A 22674-nucleotide genomic window follows, 5' to 3' on the forward strand; every position below is an offset into this window, starting at 1 on the left:
TACGCTTAGAGGTGCAGAGCAAGGCTAGAATACTTTTATGAGTGCTCGTATCGGTATTTAATAAGAAAGAGGATGCTGACAAAATATCAGTAGATGCGAAGATGGTAAATGCAATGGATTGGGTAAAAATTAATAGCAAGGATTACTGAATACGCTGGCTATCCTTAGAGTGGATAAGTTGCCTGGTCCGGATGGCTTGCATCCCAGATTGTTAATGCAAGTGGGAGTGGACATAGTGGAAGGGCTTGCCATAATCTTCCAATCTTCCCTAGATATGGGGGAGGTGCCAGAGATTTGAAGAGTCGCAAATTGACACCTTTGTTCAAGAAAGTGTGTAAGAACATTCTGAATAGCTACAGATCGGTCAGTTTAACATCGTCAGTACGGTTTTAGAACCAATAATCAGAAAAAATAAACAACAGGCACTTGGAGAGGTTTGAGTTAATTAAAGAGAGCCAGAATTGATTTATAAAAGGCAGATCATGCTTGACTAATCCAATAGAATATTTTGGTGAAGTAACAGAAAAGTTGTTGAAGGGAAGGCAATGGACATTTTCTATACGGATTTGATGCATTTGACAAAGTACCTCATAAAAGGCTGGTTAGCAAATTTGCGGCTCATGAAATGGGAGATTAAGTGTCAGCTTGGATAACAAATTGGCTGAAGGACAGAAATCAGTGAGTCATGGCAAATGGTTGTTTTTCAAACTGGAAGGTGGTGTTCCCCAAGGCTCAGTGCTGGGACCACTGCTTTTTTGATATATATAAATAACTTGTATACTGGAATGTTGAGTAAAATTTCAAAATTTGCCAATAATACCAAACTCGGAGGAGTGGCAGACGTGAGGATGATACAAATCTGCTGCAAAAGGCATAGATATGCTAGCAGAATCGGCAAACAAGTGGCAGATGGAATTTAATACAGGAAAGTGTGAGGTGATGCATTTTGGGAGAAGGGATAGAGAGAGGCAATGTATTCTTAATGGCAGTTTTCAAGCGTGTGTAGGGGTGGATGGACCTGGGGGTTCATGTGCATAGATCGTTGAAGGTGGCAGGACATATTGAGAGAGTAGTTAGCAAAGCATATGGGATCTTGGGCTTCATAAATACAGGTATTGAGTACAAAAGCAGGGAAGTTATGCTAAACCTGTGAAAAGCTCTGGTTAGGCCACAACTAGAGTATTGCATCCAATTCTGGTCATCATACTTTAAAAAGGATATAAGGGTCATGGGAACAGTGCAGAGAACATTTACCAGAATAGATCCAGGGATGAGGGTTAGGTTGGAGAAGCTGGGATTGTTCTCCCTGGAGCAAAGGAGTATGAGGGGTGGATTTGATAGAGATATACACGATTATGACAAATTTAGATACGGTAGACAAAGAAAAGCTATTCCCATTAGCTGATGGTACAAGGACTAGGGAGCACAGACTTAAAGTTCTGGATAAAGGATGCAGGGGGGATGTGAGGAAGAACTTTTTTGTGCAGCAAGTGGTAATGAGATCGAACTTGCTGCCTACAAGGGCAGTGGTAGCAGAGACGATGAATGATTTTGAAAGAAAATCGGATGTGCGTTGTATTGTTGATCTTCCCTACCTCTTCTCTTCCTGCTTAATTATTTTACTCATATTTCACTTGTCACCTCAATCCAACAACCAGGAGCAATACAGTGCTGCTAGTCAACCAGCTTGATGGCTATCAATACTACATCCTAGTCATTGTCTCGCTCCCTGTTTTCTAGGTTCATCAGATGACTCAAATGCTGGGCAGCGTGAAGAAGAAAGCCTTGATAACTATATATGATCACTCCTAGCATGGCAAGCACCAGCTAAGAAATAATCTGCCTACATGATTTAAACAATTAATTTGAGTAAACTGCCCTTGAGAATTCACTGAACACAAATGAGCAGAAGCTGATGGAAGTGGCAAGGAAGACCAAGGAAAGTTATATCTAGACAGTCTTAACATTGTAGTTCTAATAAAGGAGACACAGATCAAGACTTTGGGGGTCCTAAGGAAGGTTGGAGTATGGTGGAAGACAATATCTTTTTGGGTGGGGTTCTTGCTATGGCATAAGAACTCTGCAGCCAATCATGGAGCATGTAGCCATTTCAAGCCCTTTGCAACTTCTTACAGGAGTCTTTGACAACTGTAATGGTGTATCTGAGAGATGCTCATATTGGAACAATGCAGGTCCTGGGCCCAAACTCTTCCTCTGCCTTGGAAAAGCTGAGATCACACATAAGTATGAATGTCACTCAGATCAGTGTTCTCCCACAGCCTGCTCTCTTGCACATCAGTAGAAATGCTGAGTTACAGCCCAGTAGCAGTTAGAATGGATCATGGTGCCAACAATCATAACAACACCTTTGCAACCAATTTAAACAACACTTGTCTCAGTGTCAGAAAGCAAGCTGGGTCAGTTGCTGCAGCCTACAGCTAGTCCCTGTTCAGCCCAAGCTCATAAAGATTGCTGACAGAACATTTCAGCACCCCTTGATTGAACCAGAAGAGTGTATCATTTCATATGTAGCATCCACTGGGGGAAGCAGCTCATGGGAGCACTGGAGTAAGCAAAGGGACTACTTTGGTCTGGTGCAAGAAACTCACCCTTGGTGGGAAGTAACTTTTATGTCTTTCAGGAATGTTGTTTGAAGACATTTGTGTGCAGAGAGTGGCTAGTGATTTTTGGAATGTGAGGTGACCTATCAAACAATTTTAGTTATTCGACAGATGTTATTTCTGGTAGTAAGGAAGCTATTAGAAATGACTGTTAATGCAGGGAGGCAGGAATTTTTCAGGTGAAGATCTCTTGAACAGTTCTCGTGGCAGATAACTGATGGACTGCATTCATTTCCTTGGAAATGCTACATGTCATTGGTGTGCTCTGTCGTATCATGCTGAAGGCCCCCGTCAATTGGCAGCTCCACGTGCAGTCCTCATTTTACTGAAAGATTAAGCATGCAAGCAGAACACCACAAATCATATGAGAAACTGTGAAATGTTTTGGAGGAATCCATCAAATGCTATCCAGGAATCTGAACCATGGCTTCAGATTTCCAATGGTCTATTCAGTGAAAGCTCTAGTTGAACAGAGATTCAGTGCTGAGCTTTTGTTTTTCAGAGGTGTTATAAGCCAAATGTTCAAGGGATAGTCCAGCCTCCATGGAAGCTAGCCTTTAACTTGCTGTGCAGGGTCAAAGTGTGGGGGAATGGTTGGCTGACTTAATATAAATGTATCGTTGTTGTCAGTGAAGTAGGCACAGACCTGCACAATGTCCCGCAAGTCAGCGAGCATCAGCTGAAAATATACAGGGCAGTACCTGTTTCAACTCATGAAGGCTGCAGAATTGTGCATGGAAGCAAGCAGGGCGACATACAGGCAGTCAATTGTATTTTGGAAGAATCCTGCTATCGCAATGAACCCCATAGTAACATCTTGCTCCTTCTTGATGTCCTTGGGGGAAATTGGTGAATCTATTTGCTTTAGCAAATAAGGCAGCTGCCATCTATTTAATACAAGAAAAGTCTGCAGATTGGCTGAGGTTGTTGAAATTTTTTTTTTTATTCATTCACGGGATGTGGGTGTCGCTGGCCAGGCCAGCATTTATTGCCCATCCCTAATTGCCCTTGAGAAGGTGGTGGTGAGCTGCCTTCTTGAACTGCTGCAGTCCATGTGGGGTAGGTACACCCACAGGAAGGGAGTTCCAGGATTTTGACCCAGCGACAGTGAAGGAATGGCGATATAGTTCCAAGTCAGGATGGTGTGTGACTTGGAGGGGAACTTGCAGGTGGTGGTATTTGCTGCCCTTGTCCTTCTTGTTGGTAGAGGTCACGGGTTTGGAAGGTGCTGTCTAAGGAGCCTTGGTGCATTGCTGCAGTGCATCTTGTAGATGATACACACTGCTGCCACTGTGCATCGGTGGTGGAGGGAGTGAATGTTTGTAGATGGGGTGCCAATCAAGTGGGCTGCTTTGTCCTGGGTGGTGTCGAGCTGCTTGAGTGTTGTTGGAGCTGCACCCATCCAGGCAAGTGGAGAGTATTCCATCACACTCTTGACTTGTGACTTGTAGATTGTGGACAGGCTTTGGAAGCCAGGAGGTGAGTTACTCGCCTCAAGATTCCTAGCCTCTGACCCGCTCTTGTAGCCACGCTATTTATATGGCTACTCCAGTTCAGTTTTCCGTCAATGGTAGCCCCTAGGATGTTGATAGTGGGGGATTCAGCGATGGTAATGCCGTTGAATGTCAAGGGGAGATGGTTAGATTCTCTTTTGTTGGAGATGGATATTCCCTGGCACTTGTGTGGTGCGAATGTTACTTGCCACTTATCAGCCGAAGCCTGGATATTGTCCAGGTCTTGCTGCATTTCTACACGGACTGCTTCAGTATCTGAGGAGTTGCGAATGGTGCTGAACATTGTGCAATCATCAGCGAACATCCCCACTTCTGACCTTATGATTGAAGGAAGGTCATTGATGAAGCGGCTGAAGATGGTTGGGCCTAGGACACTACCCTGAGGTACTCCTGCAGTGATGTCCTGGAGCTCAGATGATTGACCTCCAACAACCACAACCATCTTCCTTTGCGTTAGGTATGACTCCAGCCAGCGGAGGGTTTTCCCCCTGATTCCCATTGACCTCAGTTTTGATAGGGCTCCTTGATGTCATACTCAGTCAAATGCTGCCTTGACGTCAAGGGCAGTCACTCTCACCTCACCTCTGGAGTTCAGCTCTTTTGTCCATGTTTGAACCAAGGCTGTAATGAGGTCAGGAGCTGAGTGGCCATGGCGGAAATTCAACATGGCTGGCTGGAAGGAGCTGGAAACAAAAACTTTCAGGTGACAATGAGCTTCAATGCAGCAATCAGTGAGTACTATGCTTGCTCTGGCAAATGCAAGATGGAACAGCTTTATCACTGCTTCCCTGGAGAAAGCCTTTTTATTCATTGTCCTTCGGAGAACTATGGTAGGTTCCCTGGACCTATAACTTGGCTAGGGGTTTTTCCAAGCATGCCTCCTTCACTTTGCCTGCCTACCTGCTGCAGCTGTGTCCTCCTTCCTCCTCTTCCACAGTAGGATTCCTAGAATTACTCCATTAAGATACAAGTCTGAAAACTTGAATGGCAAAAGCCCATACACAGTTCAGAGCCTGCAGTTGTAAATTATAAACTTGTACAAAATATCAGGAAAAATAATTCCCCATAAGCGAGTGTCAGAATATACAGCAGGTGAGGAACTCATCAAACTGCATTTGAAATGGCCACCTGAGACTTTGTACCATTCATAACTTGTGGGCAGAAAAAAGGAAGTGGTATTAGTAGGTTGGGTAGATCGGGGCCTCGCATTGGCATCTCAGCAGTATTACGCGCACTAATTAGCAGGTATTCCTGAGGCTCTGGTCTGTTTAAGATGAGAGTTCGGACCACCAGGAATTCCACCTTACCCTCCTTAGAACGTAGAGTGACATCTGAAACCAGCACCAACTCAACGGGACGAAATCGCATATCATTTTCCAACTACTGCCATACCCCTTTTCAAGTACAAACATAGTAATTTGGGGCCTAAAGCCACCACCAAAATGCTTTGAGGTCTGAATTGAACATAGGTACACTTAAAAGTTATTAATGGGACAGATCTTCCTTTGGCTGCACCTCAGTATATTAGATCTTCTTTAGACAGAGTGCCTGGAGGAAAATCAGACCGCCTGCCAGTAAAGGAGCTCCCCTGATTTTCCATCCATTTAAATTAATGGAAAGTAAATCAGTAGGGCTCCTTCCTCAAAATGCCCTCCTCACCAATCGCTTTTTCTCTTTGAAATGCAACCTAGTGATCCAGTATGTCCAAATGCACCAACAAGAAAATCTGCCTCATTTGTTTTAGTCTCAAGTAGGCTGTTGTTTTACGATACAGATGTTAATGAGACATTGAAATGTAATGAAAGTGTTGACAAACCTTCCATAGTATTTGTGAGAATACTGGCCACACTTAAAGCTCTCTGCCTTTGTATAGGATCGTCCAGAAAATCCATAGAAATTTGATAAGATCCTGATCGCCTCTTCCTAAGGTCTGTTTCTGTGTTAGTGCCCTGTAAATGACATACACCTCACTTATTCAGTGTTATCTCAATGTGCTCACTTTCAAATATATTCCTGAAGAACTGTGGTAAAATTGAAATAAAACATTAAAATGATTCACAAATTTATGGAAGCAAAATATTGCAGAAATCTGAAAATAATCTGAAATAAAAACAGAAAGTGATGGAAATACTGAGCAGGTCAGGCAGCATCTGGGGAGAGAGAAGCAGAGTTAATGTTTCAGCTTTGTGACCTGTTCTGATGAAAGGTCACAGACCTGAAACGTTAACTCTGCTTCTCTCTCCACAGATGCTGCCTGACATACTCAGTATTTCCAGCACTTTCTGTTTTTATTTTGCAAATTTATCGTATGTTTCCCCTCCACTATACTTTCATTTGTTCCAGAAAGCATTTACTTATGAAAAAGATACTGGATTGGATTTTTATGCTGAAGTGGCGTTGTTACTACCTGCATCATTGTTAACATCTCATTAGCAGTAACAAGAGATATATCACCAGGTTTAATTATCTCTCTCATATTGTAGGACACTCAATGAGGGGAAGGAGTTAAAAACAGAAAGTGCTGGAAATACTCAGCATATCTGGCGGAATCTATGGAGAGAGAAACAGTTAACCTTTCAGGTCCATGATCTTTCAGCAGGACTGGCAAAGGTTAGAAATGTAATAGGTTTTGAGCAAGTGAAAGGGGGAAGGGGGTTACACTCTCTCTGAACAAATGCTTTGTCCTTTACTGAAACTATTATCACTCACTTTGCCTTTTGCTCCATGACATCTTTGTCATTTAATCTCTCCCGCCTTCTGCCCTATCACAGACCTTCCCATTTGTTCTTCTTCTCCCTTCCCCCCTTTCACTTGCTCAAGACCTATTACATTCTAAGCTTTGCCAGTTCTGATGAAAGGTCATCGACCTGAAATGTGGGCTGAATTTTATCAGCCCTTCGACGCTGTGGGACGTGGTGGGGAGGCCCGTAAAATGCTAGTGGGAGCAGCCTGCCACGAGGCCGAGAAGGCCCCGCTGGATATTAGCGGCAGCGGCAAAGCCTCGGTGTGCCCCCCCACCCCCCCGGCCGCCTAGCGGCGGGGCCTTCATTAAAATATTAAAATGAGGAAATATAATATTCAAATTAACTTTCTTGCCGATAGCAGCCGTCCCATGCCAATTTTACAGCCCAGAGGCTGCGACTCACACGCCTTCAGAACTCCATTGGAGTTCCAAGGAGAGACACCAGTGGGGAGGGGGCAGGAATAAAATTATCAGGGCAATGGGGTGGGGGAGTGGGGAAAACTATACCCATTAGTTGTGGGGATGGTGGGAAGGGGGTGAATGGCAAAAGAGAAGAGGTTGGGGGTGTGGGGTGGGGGGGGGGGAAGTTCGTGCTGGGAGTAAAATACATTACAAACACAACAGACAGTAAACACACCATTGTGGGGGTTGGGAAAGGGCCTGCATGTTTTAATTTTTTATTTGAAATAAAAATTTTGCTAAATCGTTTTAAATATAAAAATTTATCCTAAGAGCTTGAAGCCCTTTAAAAATGGGGCCGGCGCCTGCAGGGTGGCGCCAGACACCATTGCTGGGGATGTGGCGGCCATCCCTTCTACAGCATCGGTGGCGGCTGCTCCACCCCCTCCATTTAAATGAGCCCCCGCGCATAATATCGTGAATGCTGTGCAGTGACACTTCCATGTTGGAAGGCCGCCGCCTTGCGGCGCTGATAAAATTCAGCCCCTTAGCTTTGTTTCTCTCTCTACAGATGCTGCCAGACCTGCTGAGTATTTCCAACATTTTCTATTTTTATTTCAGATTTCCAGCATCTGTAGTATTTTGCTTTCATTTGAGGGGAAGGGGTTGTTCAGTCTGAAGGAGTGAAGTCAATTGATGTGCTGAGCAGTCAGCTGATTTCCACTACTGACACCAGCAGACAACTGGAATCTTGTGAAACGTGCAGTAAACATGCAGATGTTTCTACAATAGAAGTTAATGAGTTCAGTTTAAGAATACATTTGAAATGTGAAACACTGATTATTTGAGTGGAACTTTTCTCTCCAAGCTGCTAGTATTGGTGAGAAATATGACCACTACAATGCCAAAAGCCACATAAGTGGACATTTAAATATAGTTAAAAGCAAAATACTATGGTTGCCGGAAATCCGAAATAAGAGGAAATGCTGGAAATACTCAGCAGGTGAGGCAGCATCTGTGGAGAGAGAAAAAACGAGTTAACGTTTCAGGTTGATGATCTTTCATCAGAACTGATGATCCAGAGGGCTAGGATAAGGGAACTCTTGGGGCTGAATTTTACCGGCCCCTCGACACTGCGGGTCGCGGCGCAGGGGCCAGTAAAATTCTGTGGAGAGAGGCCCGCCTTGATCCGCAATGCCGCATATTACCGGTGGCAGGGGGAACTCGGTGCGACCGCACCCCCCACCCCCGCATTGCCTGGTGACAGGCCCTTCATCTCCATATGCAGATTGCTATTAAATATATTCAAAATAACTTACCTGGCATCCCACGCTGATTTTACAGCCTCCGTTCGGCCTTTGCGTGCCTTTGGAATTCCGTACGGAGTTCCGAGGCGAGAACCTGGTTGGGGGGGGCGGGGGGGAGTAATAAAAATTTCAGGGCGGGGGTGGTGGAGGAGCGGGGAAATCAATTTTTATTGGATCAGGAGATGGTGGGAAGGGGTAGAAGGGCAAAAGATTGAAGGTTGGGGGGTGGGGGGTGTGGAAGTTTAGGTATTTGAAAAATCAATTGATGATCATTTTAGGCAATGAAATGACCATTGGCGGGGTTGGGGAAGGGCCTCCATCATTTAATTTTATATTTAATAAAAATCAATACTGTTTTGCCTTTAAAAATTAATATTAATTGTAAGGGCTTAAAGCCCTTTTAAAAATGGCACTGGCGCCTGCGTGGTGGCGCCGGACGCCGTTGCCAGGGACGCGGAGGCCACCCCTACACATTAGCAGGGGCGGGCGCTCTGCCCCCACTGTTTAAATAAGCCCCCGCACGAAATATCATGGGGTCTCCTCGGCAGCCGCTGAATGTGGGCACCCCGCTGAGTTCAAAGGGTGCCGCCACACAGCACGCGCCCGAATAAAATTCAGCCCTGGGAGTTGGAAGTCCCTAACCCTACTGATGGCAAAATGACCACCTGGTGTAACTAAGTCTGAGCCTATCTTTCCACCTTTTGGGTAGACTCCCAGTCTCTATGGCAGTCCAGTGAAAGGGGTGCCAAACTTCAGAGTCATTATTTTATGAAAAGCCTGCATTGTTTATCTATCCTTTAAACCTATTTCTGAGATGGTTCGAGGCTGTCATCGTACATCATTCACTATTTAATGAGAGGTTTAAGAACTTTGTGTGGAACCACTTGCATTGAATAATCAGGTCTCAGTGTTTATTAAACAAGAAACAATATTGTATTAACATTATTCTGTTATGTCTTTGAAATGTGAACTATAAAGAAAAATATCTATTTTCAAAGGCCATTTTTATTGGGTTTTTTTTAAAGGCCATCATATTATTATTCACAGTAATGAAACTGCAAGATAAAAGATACATTTTAATGTAATTAGTATCATGTACACTTAAAAAAAATGGTTGATAGTGAACTGAAGCCACCACTTTAATTCATGGCTTGATCTCGAAAGGCTCTCAGTACTTAAATACGAAAATATGCCACGCTTTCAGTACAAAGCAAGTGGATTTCCCATGGCATTACTCATAGTAAATTGGAAGATATGGTAGAAATTGTGAAATGCAGTGACAGGCATTGAAATAAACGCAAGTGGATAGAGGTAAAATACTTTTGATTGGTTGACGTTATCCCAGGAATTAATCAAAAAACTGAACAACCTTTCTGTGACAAATCTGAAACACTATGCATGAGACTTTTCATATATTAGATTGTAGATGTAAAACTGTTTCATCCATTGTGGGCGGCACAGTGGCGCAGTGGTTAGCAGTGCAGCCTCACAGCTCCAGCAACCTGGGTTCAGCTCTGGGTACTGCCTGTGCGGAGTTTGCAAGTTCTCCCTGTGACCGTGTGGGTTTCCGCCAGGTGCTCTGGTTTCCTCCCACAGCCAAAGACTTGCAGGGTTGATAGGTAAATTGGCTATTGTAAATTGCCCCTAGTGTAGGTAGGTGGTAGGAGAATTGAGGGAATGTAGGATTAGTATAAATGGGTGGTTGTTGGTCAGCACAGACTTGGTGGGCCGAAGGGCCTGTTTCAGTGCTGTATCCTCTATGACTACTACTATTACTCTGTCATTTTTTTTTCAAATACTATATATCATTGGCTAGATCAGCCATGTATTTCTCCATGGTATCCTATGCTGTAATCACACTGACTGATGTAGTACCACATGGCCATCATGCCTACCCTAACTATTTAAAACTTTCTTACATTGTCTTCAGTAGCTGGCTTATCTATTATCACCTCTGGCAGAAGTCGTCCAATGGGTGATGTTGGAGTTGAAGGTCCACCGGCAAGTGAAACCACTCCATTGCAGTCCACTGTGCTGTGCATCTTCCCATTCACTGTAAGTGCTGGTAGCTTCCTGGAGGACCTACTGGCCTGACTAATGTTACTGCTGCGTCTCTCACCCTGCCTGCGTGGAATAAAGAGTGAGCCCCTTCGGCTTTCATTGTCTTCAAAAGTGCTGTGTTCATCATCAGCAAAATCATTTTCTGACCCTACATCTTTAGTCCGTCCTTTGAAACTGAAGATGCTGCTTCTGCTGTTGCGTCTTGGAGAAAAGATAGATCCACGAATACTTAGTAGTGACTGAAAGAGAATAAGAATAGATATCAATCAGCATCGCTTCAACTTTGGACTGCAGCGTGTCATCAATGTTTTATGCAATTATTTACAGATTTATTTTGATAATGCTATTTCCTGTACTTCCTATGCCAAAGAAGCAGTCTTGCACCCTTTTAATCTGAAGAAGCCTTTTCACAAAAAAAATTGAAGCCTTGCCTCCAGGCACACCGAAGCCGTGCCTGTAGTACATACAGCAGTGCAGCAATGCACCAAAGCTCCTTAGACAGCACCTTCCAAACCCGTGACCTCTACCAACTAGAAGGACAAGGGCAACAACTGCATGGAAACACGACCACCTGCAAGTTCCCCTCCAAGTCACACACCATCCTGACTTGGAACTATATTGCCGTTCCTTCACTGTCGCTGGGTCAAAATCCTGGAACTCCCTTCCTAACAGCACTGTGGGTGTACCTACCTCACATGGACTGCAGCGGTTCAAGAAGGCAGGTCACCACCACCTTCTCAAGGGCAATTATGGATGGGCAATAAATGCTGGCATAGCCAGTGACGCCCACATCCCATGAATGAATAAAAAAAAATTTTCAATATATGTATAATTTAAATGTACTGAGATATCCTATGATTCTTCATCCGGGTTGGACAAAAAATGCTGCCCTTGCCAGCGATGCTCACATCCCACAAATGAATAGAAAAGAAAAGGCAGATTGTTGTGTCAGAGTGGGACTAACTGCCATGAGTTCTGATTCTCCACAAATTGCTGGACAATTTTCTGTTTCCAATGTGACTCCAATTTAACCTATCTTCTTCTCCGTTTTCAGCTCTATCCCAGGAATTCTCAACCATTTTACTCCATCTTGTTACAAAATATTACAGACACCCCCCTCCCCACTGAACAAAAATATGTTTTTCTGTATAAAATGTAGTTATATAAGTAAACATATATATTTTTTATTATATTTGCTTTAATTACTTAATGTAAAACATGTTGCAGGTGTTGAGCAACAATTCTCAATTCCAATGCTGGAAACATTCAGCAGGTCAGGCAACATCTGAGGAGACAGAAACAGGGTTAGCATTTCAGGTCGAAGACCTTTCCTCAGAACTGGTCATCAACCTGAAATGTTAACTCCATTTCTCTTTCCAACTGCTGAGTGTTTTCCAACATTTTCAGTTTCTAATCTCACATTTGCAGCATCCATCGTACTTTGTATGTGGGATCATAAAAGCACAAAAATATCTCTACCTGTCCCTCCCACCAAAGGTGGTATATGGAACTTTACAGATGAAAATCAAAAAGCAACATCTACATTGTGGAAGGAGGATAATGCTATAAAATGAAAAATTCAATAAACCTATGAATCTCATGCATTAGGAGTGAGTCACACATGCTGGTTAAAGATGTGACTTACTATGGATGCCACTGATTCTTAAACACCACTTCATGTACTGAGCAGGGTTACAAACTGCCTCACTTCTCCTGATAAACCTGACGCCCACCACTGCCTCGAATTCTTTCCAAACGCTCGTTCACTGCATTCATAAGCTCCTAAGAAATAGGAGCAAAAGTAGGCCATTTGGCCCCTCAAACCTGCTCTACCATCCAATAAGATCATGGCTTTCCTGCCTGCCCCCCATAACCCTTGATTGCCTTTTAATCAAAAATCTGTATAACTGATGCTTGAATATATATTCAATGACTCAGCTTCCACTGCTCTCTGGGGTAGAGAATTCCAAGGATTAAACAACCCTCTGAGAGAAGAAATTCCTCCTCATCTCCATCTTAAAGAGCGACCCCTTATTTTGAAACTGTGCCCCCTAGTTCTAGATTCCCCATGAGGGGAACTATCCTCTCAGCATCTAATCTGTCAAGCCCCCTCAGAAACTTATACATTTCAATAAGATTACCTCTCATTCTTCTAAACTCCAATGAGTATTGGCCCAACCTGCTCAACCTTTCCTCATGAAACAACCCCTTCATCCTAGGAATCAGCCTAGTGAACCTTCTCTGAACTGCTTCCAATGCAAATATATCCCTTCTCAAGTAAGGAGACAAAAACTGTACACAGTACTCTGGTTGCAGTTTCACCATTGCCCTGTACAGTTGTAGCACGATTTCCCTACTTTTATACTCCATCCCCCTTGCAATAAAGGCCAACATTCCATTTGACTTCCTAATTACTTGCTGTACCTTACCTTCTAACTTTTTGTGATTCATGTACAAGGACATCTGGGTCCCTCTGTACCACAGCATTCTGCAGTCTCTTTCCATGAAAATAATATTCAGCTTTTCTATTATTCTCGCCAAAGTAGACGAGCCATATTTTCCCAAATTAACTGTCATAATTAACAAAGGACTTGCGTGTATATAATGTCTTTGTCCTCAGAAACATCCATTTGTCATGTGGGCAGCAGCCCAACCGTGATAATGTGGCAAATGACCACTTTGCATAATGGAGGCGTGGACACCCCCCAATCACACCATGGGGGCAGGAGGCAAGATGCCGAAAAGAACAAAGAACAATTTGTGGATGATACAAACTTGGAAGCATTGTGGACTGTGAGGAGGATAGCATAGAACTTCAAAAGGACATAGACAAGTTGGTGGAATGGGCGGACAAGTGGCAGATGAAGTTCAATGTGGAGAAATGTGAACTGATTCATTTTGGTAGAAAGAACATGGAGAGACAATATAAAATAAAGTGTACAATTCTAAAGTGGGTGCAGGAGCAGAGGAACCTGGCTGTATATGTGCATAAGTCATTGAAGGCGACAGGACAGGTTGAGAGAGCGTACAGTATCCTAGGCTTTATTAATAGGCGCATAGAGTACAAGAGCAAGGAGGTTATGTTGAATTTGTATAAGACACCAGTTCAGCCTCAGCTGGTGTATTGCGTCCAGTTCTGGGCACCGCAGTTTAGGAAAGATGCTAAAGCACTGGAGAGAGTGCAGAAAAGATTCACGAGAATGGTTCCAGGGATGAGGAACTTCAGTTATGAAGATAGATTGGAGAAGTTGTGGCTGTTTGCCTTAAAGAGAAGGCTGAGAGATGATTTGACAGAGGTATTCAAAATCATGAAGCGTCTGGACAGAGCAGATAGAGAGAAACTATTCACACTCATGAAAGGATCAAGAATGAGAGGGCACAGATATAAAGTAATTTGCAAAAGAAGCAAAAGCAACATAAGCAAAAACTTTTTCACGCAGCAAGTGGTTAAGGTCTGGAATGTGGTGGAGGCAGGTTCAATCGAGGCATTCAAGAGGGAATTAGACTGTTATCTAAATAGGAAGAATGTGCAGGGTTACAGGGAGAAGGTGGGGCAATGGCATTAGGTTACCTGCTAATTCAGAGAGCTGGTGCAGACACAATGGGCCGAATGGCCTCCTTCTGTGCTGTAATAATTCTGTGATTCTGAGATGACTCCGGAGCAGGTGTTGGCACCATATTTAAAGCCTTACCAGCCCTGCTTGCATTGCTTTCTTGCATTCATTTGCTGCTAGCTGCTCAAAACTGTGACCCATTTTACATTGACTCTAGACCCCACAACTGCCCGAGGTGGACCCTGATGGCTAAGCCAAGAAGACACAGGGTGGTTGCACAGTTTAGTGCTGCCTCGCTCCAGATTCTCCTCCAGCCTGCAAGGGAAAGGCAAGAAGTCCTCTTCCCCTGCAATGGCAAGAAGAGGTCCTCCCACCAGACTAAGCAAGCCTGGATGGAGATAGCTCACTAGGTAACTAGCTGTGGGATCATCCCCCGGAACTGGGTACATTGCCACAAGAGGGTCAACGACTTCCTGCATCCTGCCAAGGTGAGTGCTCCTCACCTTTTTCCTTTTTAGTAATTGCAAGTGGCTACGTAGGAGGAAGCAGGACATGGGGAGGGTGGCATTACAATGGCGATGGCAGAGGAATTTTAAGCGTCACCTCATCCTGACATGCATGGCTGCATTTCGGCCACAGGCCGCCTTCTTTCACAGGTCACCCCTTAAACTCCCCTCAGAGGAAATGGCAGCATGAGTTATATGAGAAAGTCTAATAGGGGACGTGGCGCTGACACTATCAGAACTGTCAAGTTGATTTCTCTGTGAAGTATGACTATCTCCCTCTTTCCTCTTGCAGGACAAGAGGGCCTACAACAGCAGCAGCCCAAACAGGTGGAGGCATACCGGATCTTCGGCGTCTCACCACAGCCGTAAAAGACACATTAGAATTGGCAGGGACACTGGGCGGCCGCACCTTATCCAATGGAGAGCCTGCAGTCTCCACACAAGGGAGTGAGCCTGCAGTCTCCACACAAGGGAGTGAGAATTGGCTTTCTTCAACATACAGTTCGCTTCTTCACGTATGGTTGCTGTGCCGAGATCTGCACAGCCGAACCCACATACGTTTATGTTCTCTCATGCAGGTCGGCATGCACAGGAGACTCAACCAGAAGAGAGTCATCCACCTCTGAGGAGGAGGAGCACTCTGAGGATGCACCGTCCCATGACTCTCCTGCATGTTCCACCAGCTCAGATACTTCCACCTCGGTGGGTTTCTGTTCAGCTGTATAATCAGGGTCACAAGCTGGAGAGAACACTGCACACACACCCGAGCAGGTAGCTGAGGCTCAGACAGCCGACGCCTCTGACAGTCGGAGGGCTGTGGGTGGACAGGCCTATGCTGAGCCCCAGGCTGATGACGAGCCTTTGGTGCCAACAGCACATGGCATACTGGAGTTGCAGAGAGAGGTAAGGCAACATCTGGCGGAGATGCCCTAGGCCATGTGCAGCCATCAGTGGACAATGGAGGAGTCCATGCAAGCCATGTGCGCTGCCATGTCTCAGACCTATGAGCACATGGCTTCCTCTATTCAGAGGTTGGCAACTCTCATGGAGAGCCACATCCCACAGATGCATGCAGACCTGCACACCATGGCCTTGGCCATGAGCTCGACACAGCAGTGGCAAGGAAAAATAAGAACAAGGATTCCTGGAGTCTTCTCCAGCTCTTTGGCCTTCTCTGGTGAGCAGGGGGTTCAAGTGTCCCTTGAAAGGGAGGAGGAGAGGCTGACCTCCACAGCTGGGGACTCCCCTCAGGGCGCTCTGAGCATGGACAGTGACTCCTCAACCCCTCTGCCAGTGAGCTCCGCTCCAACAGCTGTGACGTCTGAGGCAGCCAGAGGACATCCACCGAAGTTATCACAGGCCAAGAGGCTGATGAAAGGTCAGTGACCTGAAACGTTAACTCTGCTTCTCTCTCCACAGATGCTGCCAGACCTGCTGAGTATTTCCAGCACTTTCTGTTTTTATTTCATATTTCCAGCATCCACAGTAATTTGCTTTTATGATAATGTGATCACTGTTTTTCAAAAGCTCCCCCACTGAAATATGCTCCACTTGCCCCATTTCATAAGACCAGTCACTGGAATCAATTGCAAAAGAGACTGGTGGCCGCGAAGATTTTAGGTTATCACTTTCTTATAAAAATACGGTAGAAGTATCATTGATTAATGTAACTAATTCCTCTTACCTGATGTGGGGAGGAATTTTTCTTTTCGTAAGAAAGACAGTTACGATCAATGGAAAATCGAAAACCATTCCCCTTTCTTCCACTGTCCTCTGATTCTGATTTGTGAATCTTTCCATCATTATCCTTTTCCTCGGCTTCTTGCTCTGTTTGTCTCCGTTTCTTCCTTCTGTTTCGTCTCTCCTTGGCACTCTTTGAACTAAGCTTTGATGCATCTGAGGAACTATGTGACATTTCACATAGTCCAATTCTTCCACTTCCATCTCCTGCCTCAGCTGCAGCTACTGCTACAGCCTGTCCAATGGAAAAAGCATCACAGTATTTTGAGAGACCATTTTTTCAATATTACAAAGGCACAAAGTGAAAAAGTTATTTATACACCACAGGATGTTTACTAAAGTGGTTAATCAGATGTTAACCAAAAATGAATTTTTGCTTGATTAGTATAACAGTATATCTTAACAAAAAGAATCGGGGGAAGATAGGTGAATACCTCTACCAAAAGTATGAACAAATGAACTTCAGTCAAATATTTTGAAGCATTTGTATGCTATTATCCAACTGTGTACTTTTCAGGCCTCTGGGGATAATTTAAAGAAGTTACATTTTTACTCCTCCTTTGAAAGGTATGGAGATGATCAAAATGCAATGGTTCAGCTGGGAGTTGGACTGGGAGATCTTAACCACTTATGTTAGAGATTTGCCAATAAAAACAATGAGATGCATTGGGGTAGAAATTGCAGATATGAAACAAGCACAACAAAGCCCAATTTCAGGGACCAACATCTGGTGCCCCCAAGGACGCCCGACAAAGTCCAACTGAAAACTGGGTCACACCATTTTTCAGGCATTCATGGTGGCCATCTAAAACAGGCATTAAACTCTTTTGATGTGTAAATGAGGGGCCTTATGTCTGTTTCAGGCCCCTTCTGTTAAATAAGATTTCAGTGAGTGGAGCGAGTATCAGACCTGTGTGATGCATTAAAGGAGATGCACTCTGGATGTACCATTTTTAATAAATAGATAGATTGTGAAACAATGGGAGAGGCCTATAATTTGTGATTGAAATGCTGCTGAAAATGCATTTATTTTTAAAAAGCTTATTGTTGGCCATTCAATGATAAAAACCATTGAGAGATAAATACTGATTACTATAATTGTCATTATCATAATGCAATTCGACAACTTTAGCCTATATTATGGAATAGCAATTGTAAAAATTCTACCTGAGCTTCCTCTTGATGTCTTTTAAGCTGTTCAAGCATCTGCTGAAATTCTGCTTCTTTCTGTACAGCTTCTTCTAAAGTAGCTTGGTTTTGTTCATCATAGGCCATGGCAACAACAGCCAGAATCAAATTGACCAAGTAAAAAGATCCCAGGAATATGACCAGCACAAAAAATATCATATATGTTTTGCCAGCAGCTCTCAGGGTCTGATGAAACAAAATTTTAGGCTCTCACTTACTCTTTTTCTGAGGTGGGCTACTTTGACAAATCAGAGATTCAATATGTAAAATTATTATGCCTATTAGTTACAAAACTGGAATGAATAAGGCAAACTATTCCAAAAAAATAAATAGCATCAGCTTCTAAGTCATTATTAATGTAACAATCAATGATTAAAAAATTATTTAACTATAACGCTCAAGGATAAGATCATTCTGAAATATTTCAGTACATTTAATGATACTTCTGACACAGAAATAGATCTGGGAAGAATATCAACTTTAAGGCCAAGATTCCCAGAAGGTAAAAATGTTAATGAAGGCATTTAGAAGCAGCAGACATTTATATAGATATGTTGTCATTATGTCATATTTTTGTGTGTGGAAAAAGGATATGAAAAAATATTTAAATGATTTGATTGGTTCAATTTTTTTACTGACTTCTTAGAGATTTTTTTATTACATCTTACAGTTACTGAAGTCTGATTAATTGCTAACAATATAATTTTAAAATGAGCGTACCAGATAAAAGGATAGCTCAGATAATATGGCACCTGATGACTTCCTATTTAACTATGCAATATCAATAAGGAAGATTATACATTCACAGAAAGATCTGCTTTACAAGTGGGATAAATCTGGTGAGTAAAAAATATGGTTATTACTGGAAATCAGCTTGAAATTGGCAATGCATCTAGAGCATGTGCCTGAAGACAGAGGCTAGGGGTTTGCTCAAAATTGGGCTCTTTAAGGACTGCTAATTATGCTGATGCAGACTGGGAAAACCTGAGTGCCACATGCCAATTTTAGGCCTTGTTGAGGCTCTGATTAGTATATTCAAGAAGTCTAATGGCTTTTTCAAGAGATTGCCTGGGTAGTGTTTCTGGATATGGGAGATTGAGCCCACCAATTGGTCCCCAGCAAAGTGCATTTTGCACCCAAAGAACAGCCCATTGAGCATTCTATTTATAAAGTCTGTTTAAAATATATATATTTCCTTTCTTTCTAAAGGCTATTCAAAGCACAGTGGGCACTTAAATACATTACTGTCATGTGGGATTGTTTCACTCCTCGTAGAGGCATTTATCTTTTATTGTGGAAATTCAACTGACAGTAGTTGGATAATTGCAGTGGTGCATGTGACAGTTGTATATATTTTAGCCACAAATACTTGGTGTGAGTTTGAAAGGACTACTCATATTATTTGTTAGTAGCCAGACAATAACCAGTTTTTAATTCTATTGTGATAGTTGTAATTATACTCAATGGATTGCCAAATATAAATTAAATGTACTGCATACTATACTATTGAATAGCATCATAAATATTCTCATGCACATGCATTTGTATAAAAGCTTTATATTGCACTGATACATAAGTCCTGCTTACCAGCTGGTAAAGGTTTTCCCAGTAGTCCTGAGTCATCAGCCGAAACAATGATAAGAATGCCCAGCTAAATGTGTCAAAGCTGGTATAACCATAATTAGGGTTTCTTCCAGCTTTCATACATCTATACCCGTCAGGACATTGACTAAGAAAATAAAATATGAAAGAATAAAAAGCACAATTAATATGTTTAATGGATACTTTTTATCATTTATAGCAGTTGCATTACTGTTTTGCGTTGTGTCAACAAAAATAGTCCTGTATCATTAGTTTGCCTGTCATTTGAAGTGATATGCCTGAGCTCTTTGTCACAAAAACTAGTTCATCGTGACATGCCTTAAGAACTATATGTCCTTCAAGATCATCATGTTAGATACCAGAAGACCACATAGTGTTGATGTTTTCACAACAAAGCTATTTATAAATGCCAAAACAACACAACTACTGTATACAGTATTCTACCCAGTCTCAGTTGTAGCAGCTTTAACACAATCAGTAGATTTGGACGATGTTCGCAAGTTGTCATTTTAAAACATCACCTAATTCCCTTAAATTCAGTCTTATTACAAACCTTAATCCAACTACTGCATACAGCATTTTCATAATGACATGTAATGGATTAAAAATTATTCACTAATTAATTGTATTTAAATATAACAACTCACTTTTGTATTCTATTCGAAAAGAAGTTCAGCAAAATGCACTACAACTAAATACAATAACTCACCCAGCATCTGAGCCATTACCACAAAGCAATGCATCTTTGGCTTCTTCCAAGAAATAGTAATTTCCTGTTAATTAAATAGTAAACAAGGGTTATTTTGTGATTTCCAGAAAATGCATCTGCCTATATACCCAGGAAAATTTAATTTTCACTTTTAATTTAATAAGTTAAATGAATATAATCCATTGTATATGTATTCTGCCACACTTATGTAGCAGTGAATTAAAATTCCGCTTCCTGAGGTATCTTGAATTGCTTCTGACTGTGTTTTTTTAAAAGCATAATTTGATGTTAATAGGGGCAGGATAAAAGCAGCACAGTATACTTATTATTGCCATTACAAATGAAATACTCGATTAGTTGAATACCGATATTTCAAATTTTCAATTTAATTCAGTTTGAAGTAGAATTAAAATGAAAATGATGCAACATGTACTGTAAATTGTACTAATAAAAGGGTTTGTCTAAAGGAACATGGCACAGTACATTATGAGTGATCATGTACAACTCGCCTGATAACTCTGAAAGTTTATCAAGTGAGTAGCTGAACCATATAGACATGGAACATTCCAGTTCCAATCCTCAGCTTGTAATGAGATAGCTATTTTCAGCCTGGGTGCCCTCGTGTATTGTGGGATAAACTGGGCAGAGCTCCCACTCTTATTATCCAGTAATCTCTGCTAGAATTACACATATAGACATTGGATGCAGACAGGATTAGGCTTGGCTATGATTTCACAACCTGCCAGTGCTCAGGGCTCACGTGAACAATAACCATTTGGGCGAAGGATTAGAAGGTGGATGGCTTCTGTGGAACTGAATCCCAATAAGGTGTCAATGCCTTCATGAAAGGAGGGGAGAAAAATATGCATAGAAAATTGGTGAATGAATAAAAATAACCACACAGATCTTAAAGTTCAAACAGCAGCAAAAAAAGGGCAATGAGAGCTATATTTTCTAAAGCAAAATACTGCAGATGTTGGAAATCTGAAATAAACGTGAAACTGCTGGAAATACTCAGCAGGTCAGGCAGCACCTGTGGCGAGAATAACAAAGTCAGTGGCTGGAATTTTACGTTGGGCTGGAGTCCCGCCCACCGGCCAAAAAGTCAAGGGCGAACCTGTCCCCATCAGGCCTGGAAGCCACACTATGATTTTATGTGGCCCGGACCCTTAATTGGCCTTGGGTGGGATTGGCCTTCTGAGGCAGGAGGTCCCGCCTCCAGAAGCTGCCGGCAAATCAGGGAGGACGTTCCCGATGGCTGGGGAGTCCAGAACCAGGGGTCACAGTCTCAGGATATGGGGTATGCCATTTAGAACCAAAATGAGGAGAAGTTTCTTCACTCAGAGGGTGGTGAACCTGTGGAATTCTCTACTGCAGAAGGCAGTGGAGGCCAAATCATTAAATATATTCAAGAAGAAGATAGATTATATTTCTTTATGCCAAAGGGATCAAGGGATATGAGGAAAAAGCATGAATTACTGAATTAGACGATCAGCCATGATCTTTTTTGAATGGCGGAGTAGCCGCGAAGGGCCGAAAGGCCTACTCCTGCTCCTATTTTCTATGTTTTCTATGTCTATGTCTAAATCAGCGGACTGGCAGCTCTTCAGTCTCAGCATTGCCACCTGGAGCGTTGGCCACCGCTGGGACTGCACCCAGCCAAAAGAGCAAGAGGAACGCTGGCCCCAGAATGAAAGCAAGTGTGTGGGGCCTTGCTGGGGACAATCAGCCAGGCCGCGGTGAGGCAAGGGGGTGGGGGGTCGGTTGTGGGGTTGTGGGGAATGTAGTGCAGTGGGGGCAGGTTGTGCCATGGGGGCTCCCCCCCCCCCTCAGCCTGCAAGGAGGCCACCAGCTTTTACTGAGCCTCCCGCCTGCCGCTGGTAATATACCAGCAGCGGTGGGAGGAGGCCCTTAAGTGGCAGTTAATTGACCACATAAGGGCCTTAATTGGCCAGGGGCGGGTGGGCCGCTTCTTGCCGCCGCCACTCATAAAACTGTAGCTGGGCCGGGAAGGCGATGGGAATGGCACCCCCGCCTCCCACTCAATTTTACCCCCCCCAACCCACCCCAACTCCAGCCCACTCCTGTGGAGGGGTGTAAAATTCCAGCCAACGTTTCAGGTCGATGGACTTTCGTCAGTTTCTTTCTCCACAGATGTTAGCTATATTTTTTCCTTAGTTCTCTGTTGGTGAATGGTAAAATATACTTGACTAATACAAGCTCTGACTTATGAAAGTTATGGTGCTTGAGGAGCAATAACTTCTAAACAGAATTGTGTCTTTATAAAACTGAACTAAAGAACAGCTGATTTTGTGGAGCTGTGACTGAATCATTTGACAGACTACTCATCACCTCTGGGAACTGGGTTTAGATTTACCTAAAACTACTGGATCTCCTGTCTCAGATGGCTGTAAGAATCCTAAATGAAATGTGTCTATAACACACTGTGTACAGCTGGGTTCTAATAAGATGGAATTCCTGTTATAGAACTTGAAATGTCATTGTACTAGATAATTTCTCAAAAGTATTTTGATATTTTTTCTGAAATCTGTCCACTCGAAAAATGAGTGACCATTATAAAACGTTTTTATATATCTATTTCCTCTCCTCTCCTCTTCTCATTAAGATATTGATCCCTTATATAGAATGTGGTTCCATTGGCTCATTGATACTTTGCCCATGTGGCAATTACTCATGCATTCAATCACAAGGTGGCATCACACTTGACAT

The 22674-nt window shown here is 43.0% G+C and overlaps 1 protein-coding gene across 1 annotated transcript in view; it reads right to left on the reverse strand.

The window, feature by feature from the left end:
- Positions 1 to 22674, reverse strand: part of scn1laa (sodium channel, voltage-gated, type I-like, alpha) — a 222916-nt gene that overhangs the window by 126534 nt on the left and 73708 nt on the right. Inside the window, exons 8-13 of the mRNA XM_068035216.1 lie at positions 19945 to 20008; positions 19221 to 19362; positions 17613 to 17819; positions 16390 to 16680; positions 10504 to 10884; positions 5952 to 6084 (exon numbers count right to left, since the gene is read on the reverse strand). Of these exons, the coding sequence (XP_067891317.1) occupies positions 5952 to 6084; positions 10504 to 10884; positions 16390 to 16680; positions 17613 to 17819; positions 19221 to 19362; positions 19945 to 20008 (1218 nt within the window). The remainder of the gene's footprint in view (positions 1 to 5951; positions 6085 to 10503; positions 10885 to 16389; positions 16681 to 17612; positions 17820 to 19220; positions 19363 to 19944; positions 20009 to 22674) is intronic.

This window comes from Heterodontus francisci, chromosome 7 (assembly GCF_036365525.1).
Source record: "Heterodontus francisci isolate sHetFra1 chromosome 7, sHetFra1.hap1, whole genome shotgun sequence".
NCBI lineage: Eukaryota > Metazoa > Chordata > Chondrichthyes > Heterodontiformes > Heterodontidae > Heterodontus > Heterodontus francisci.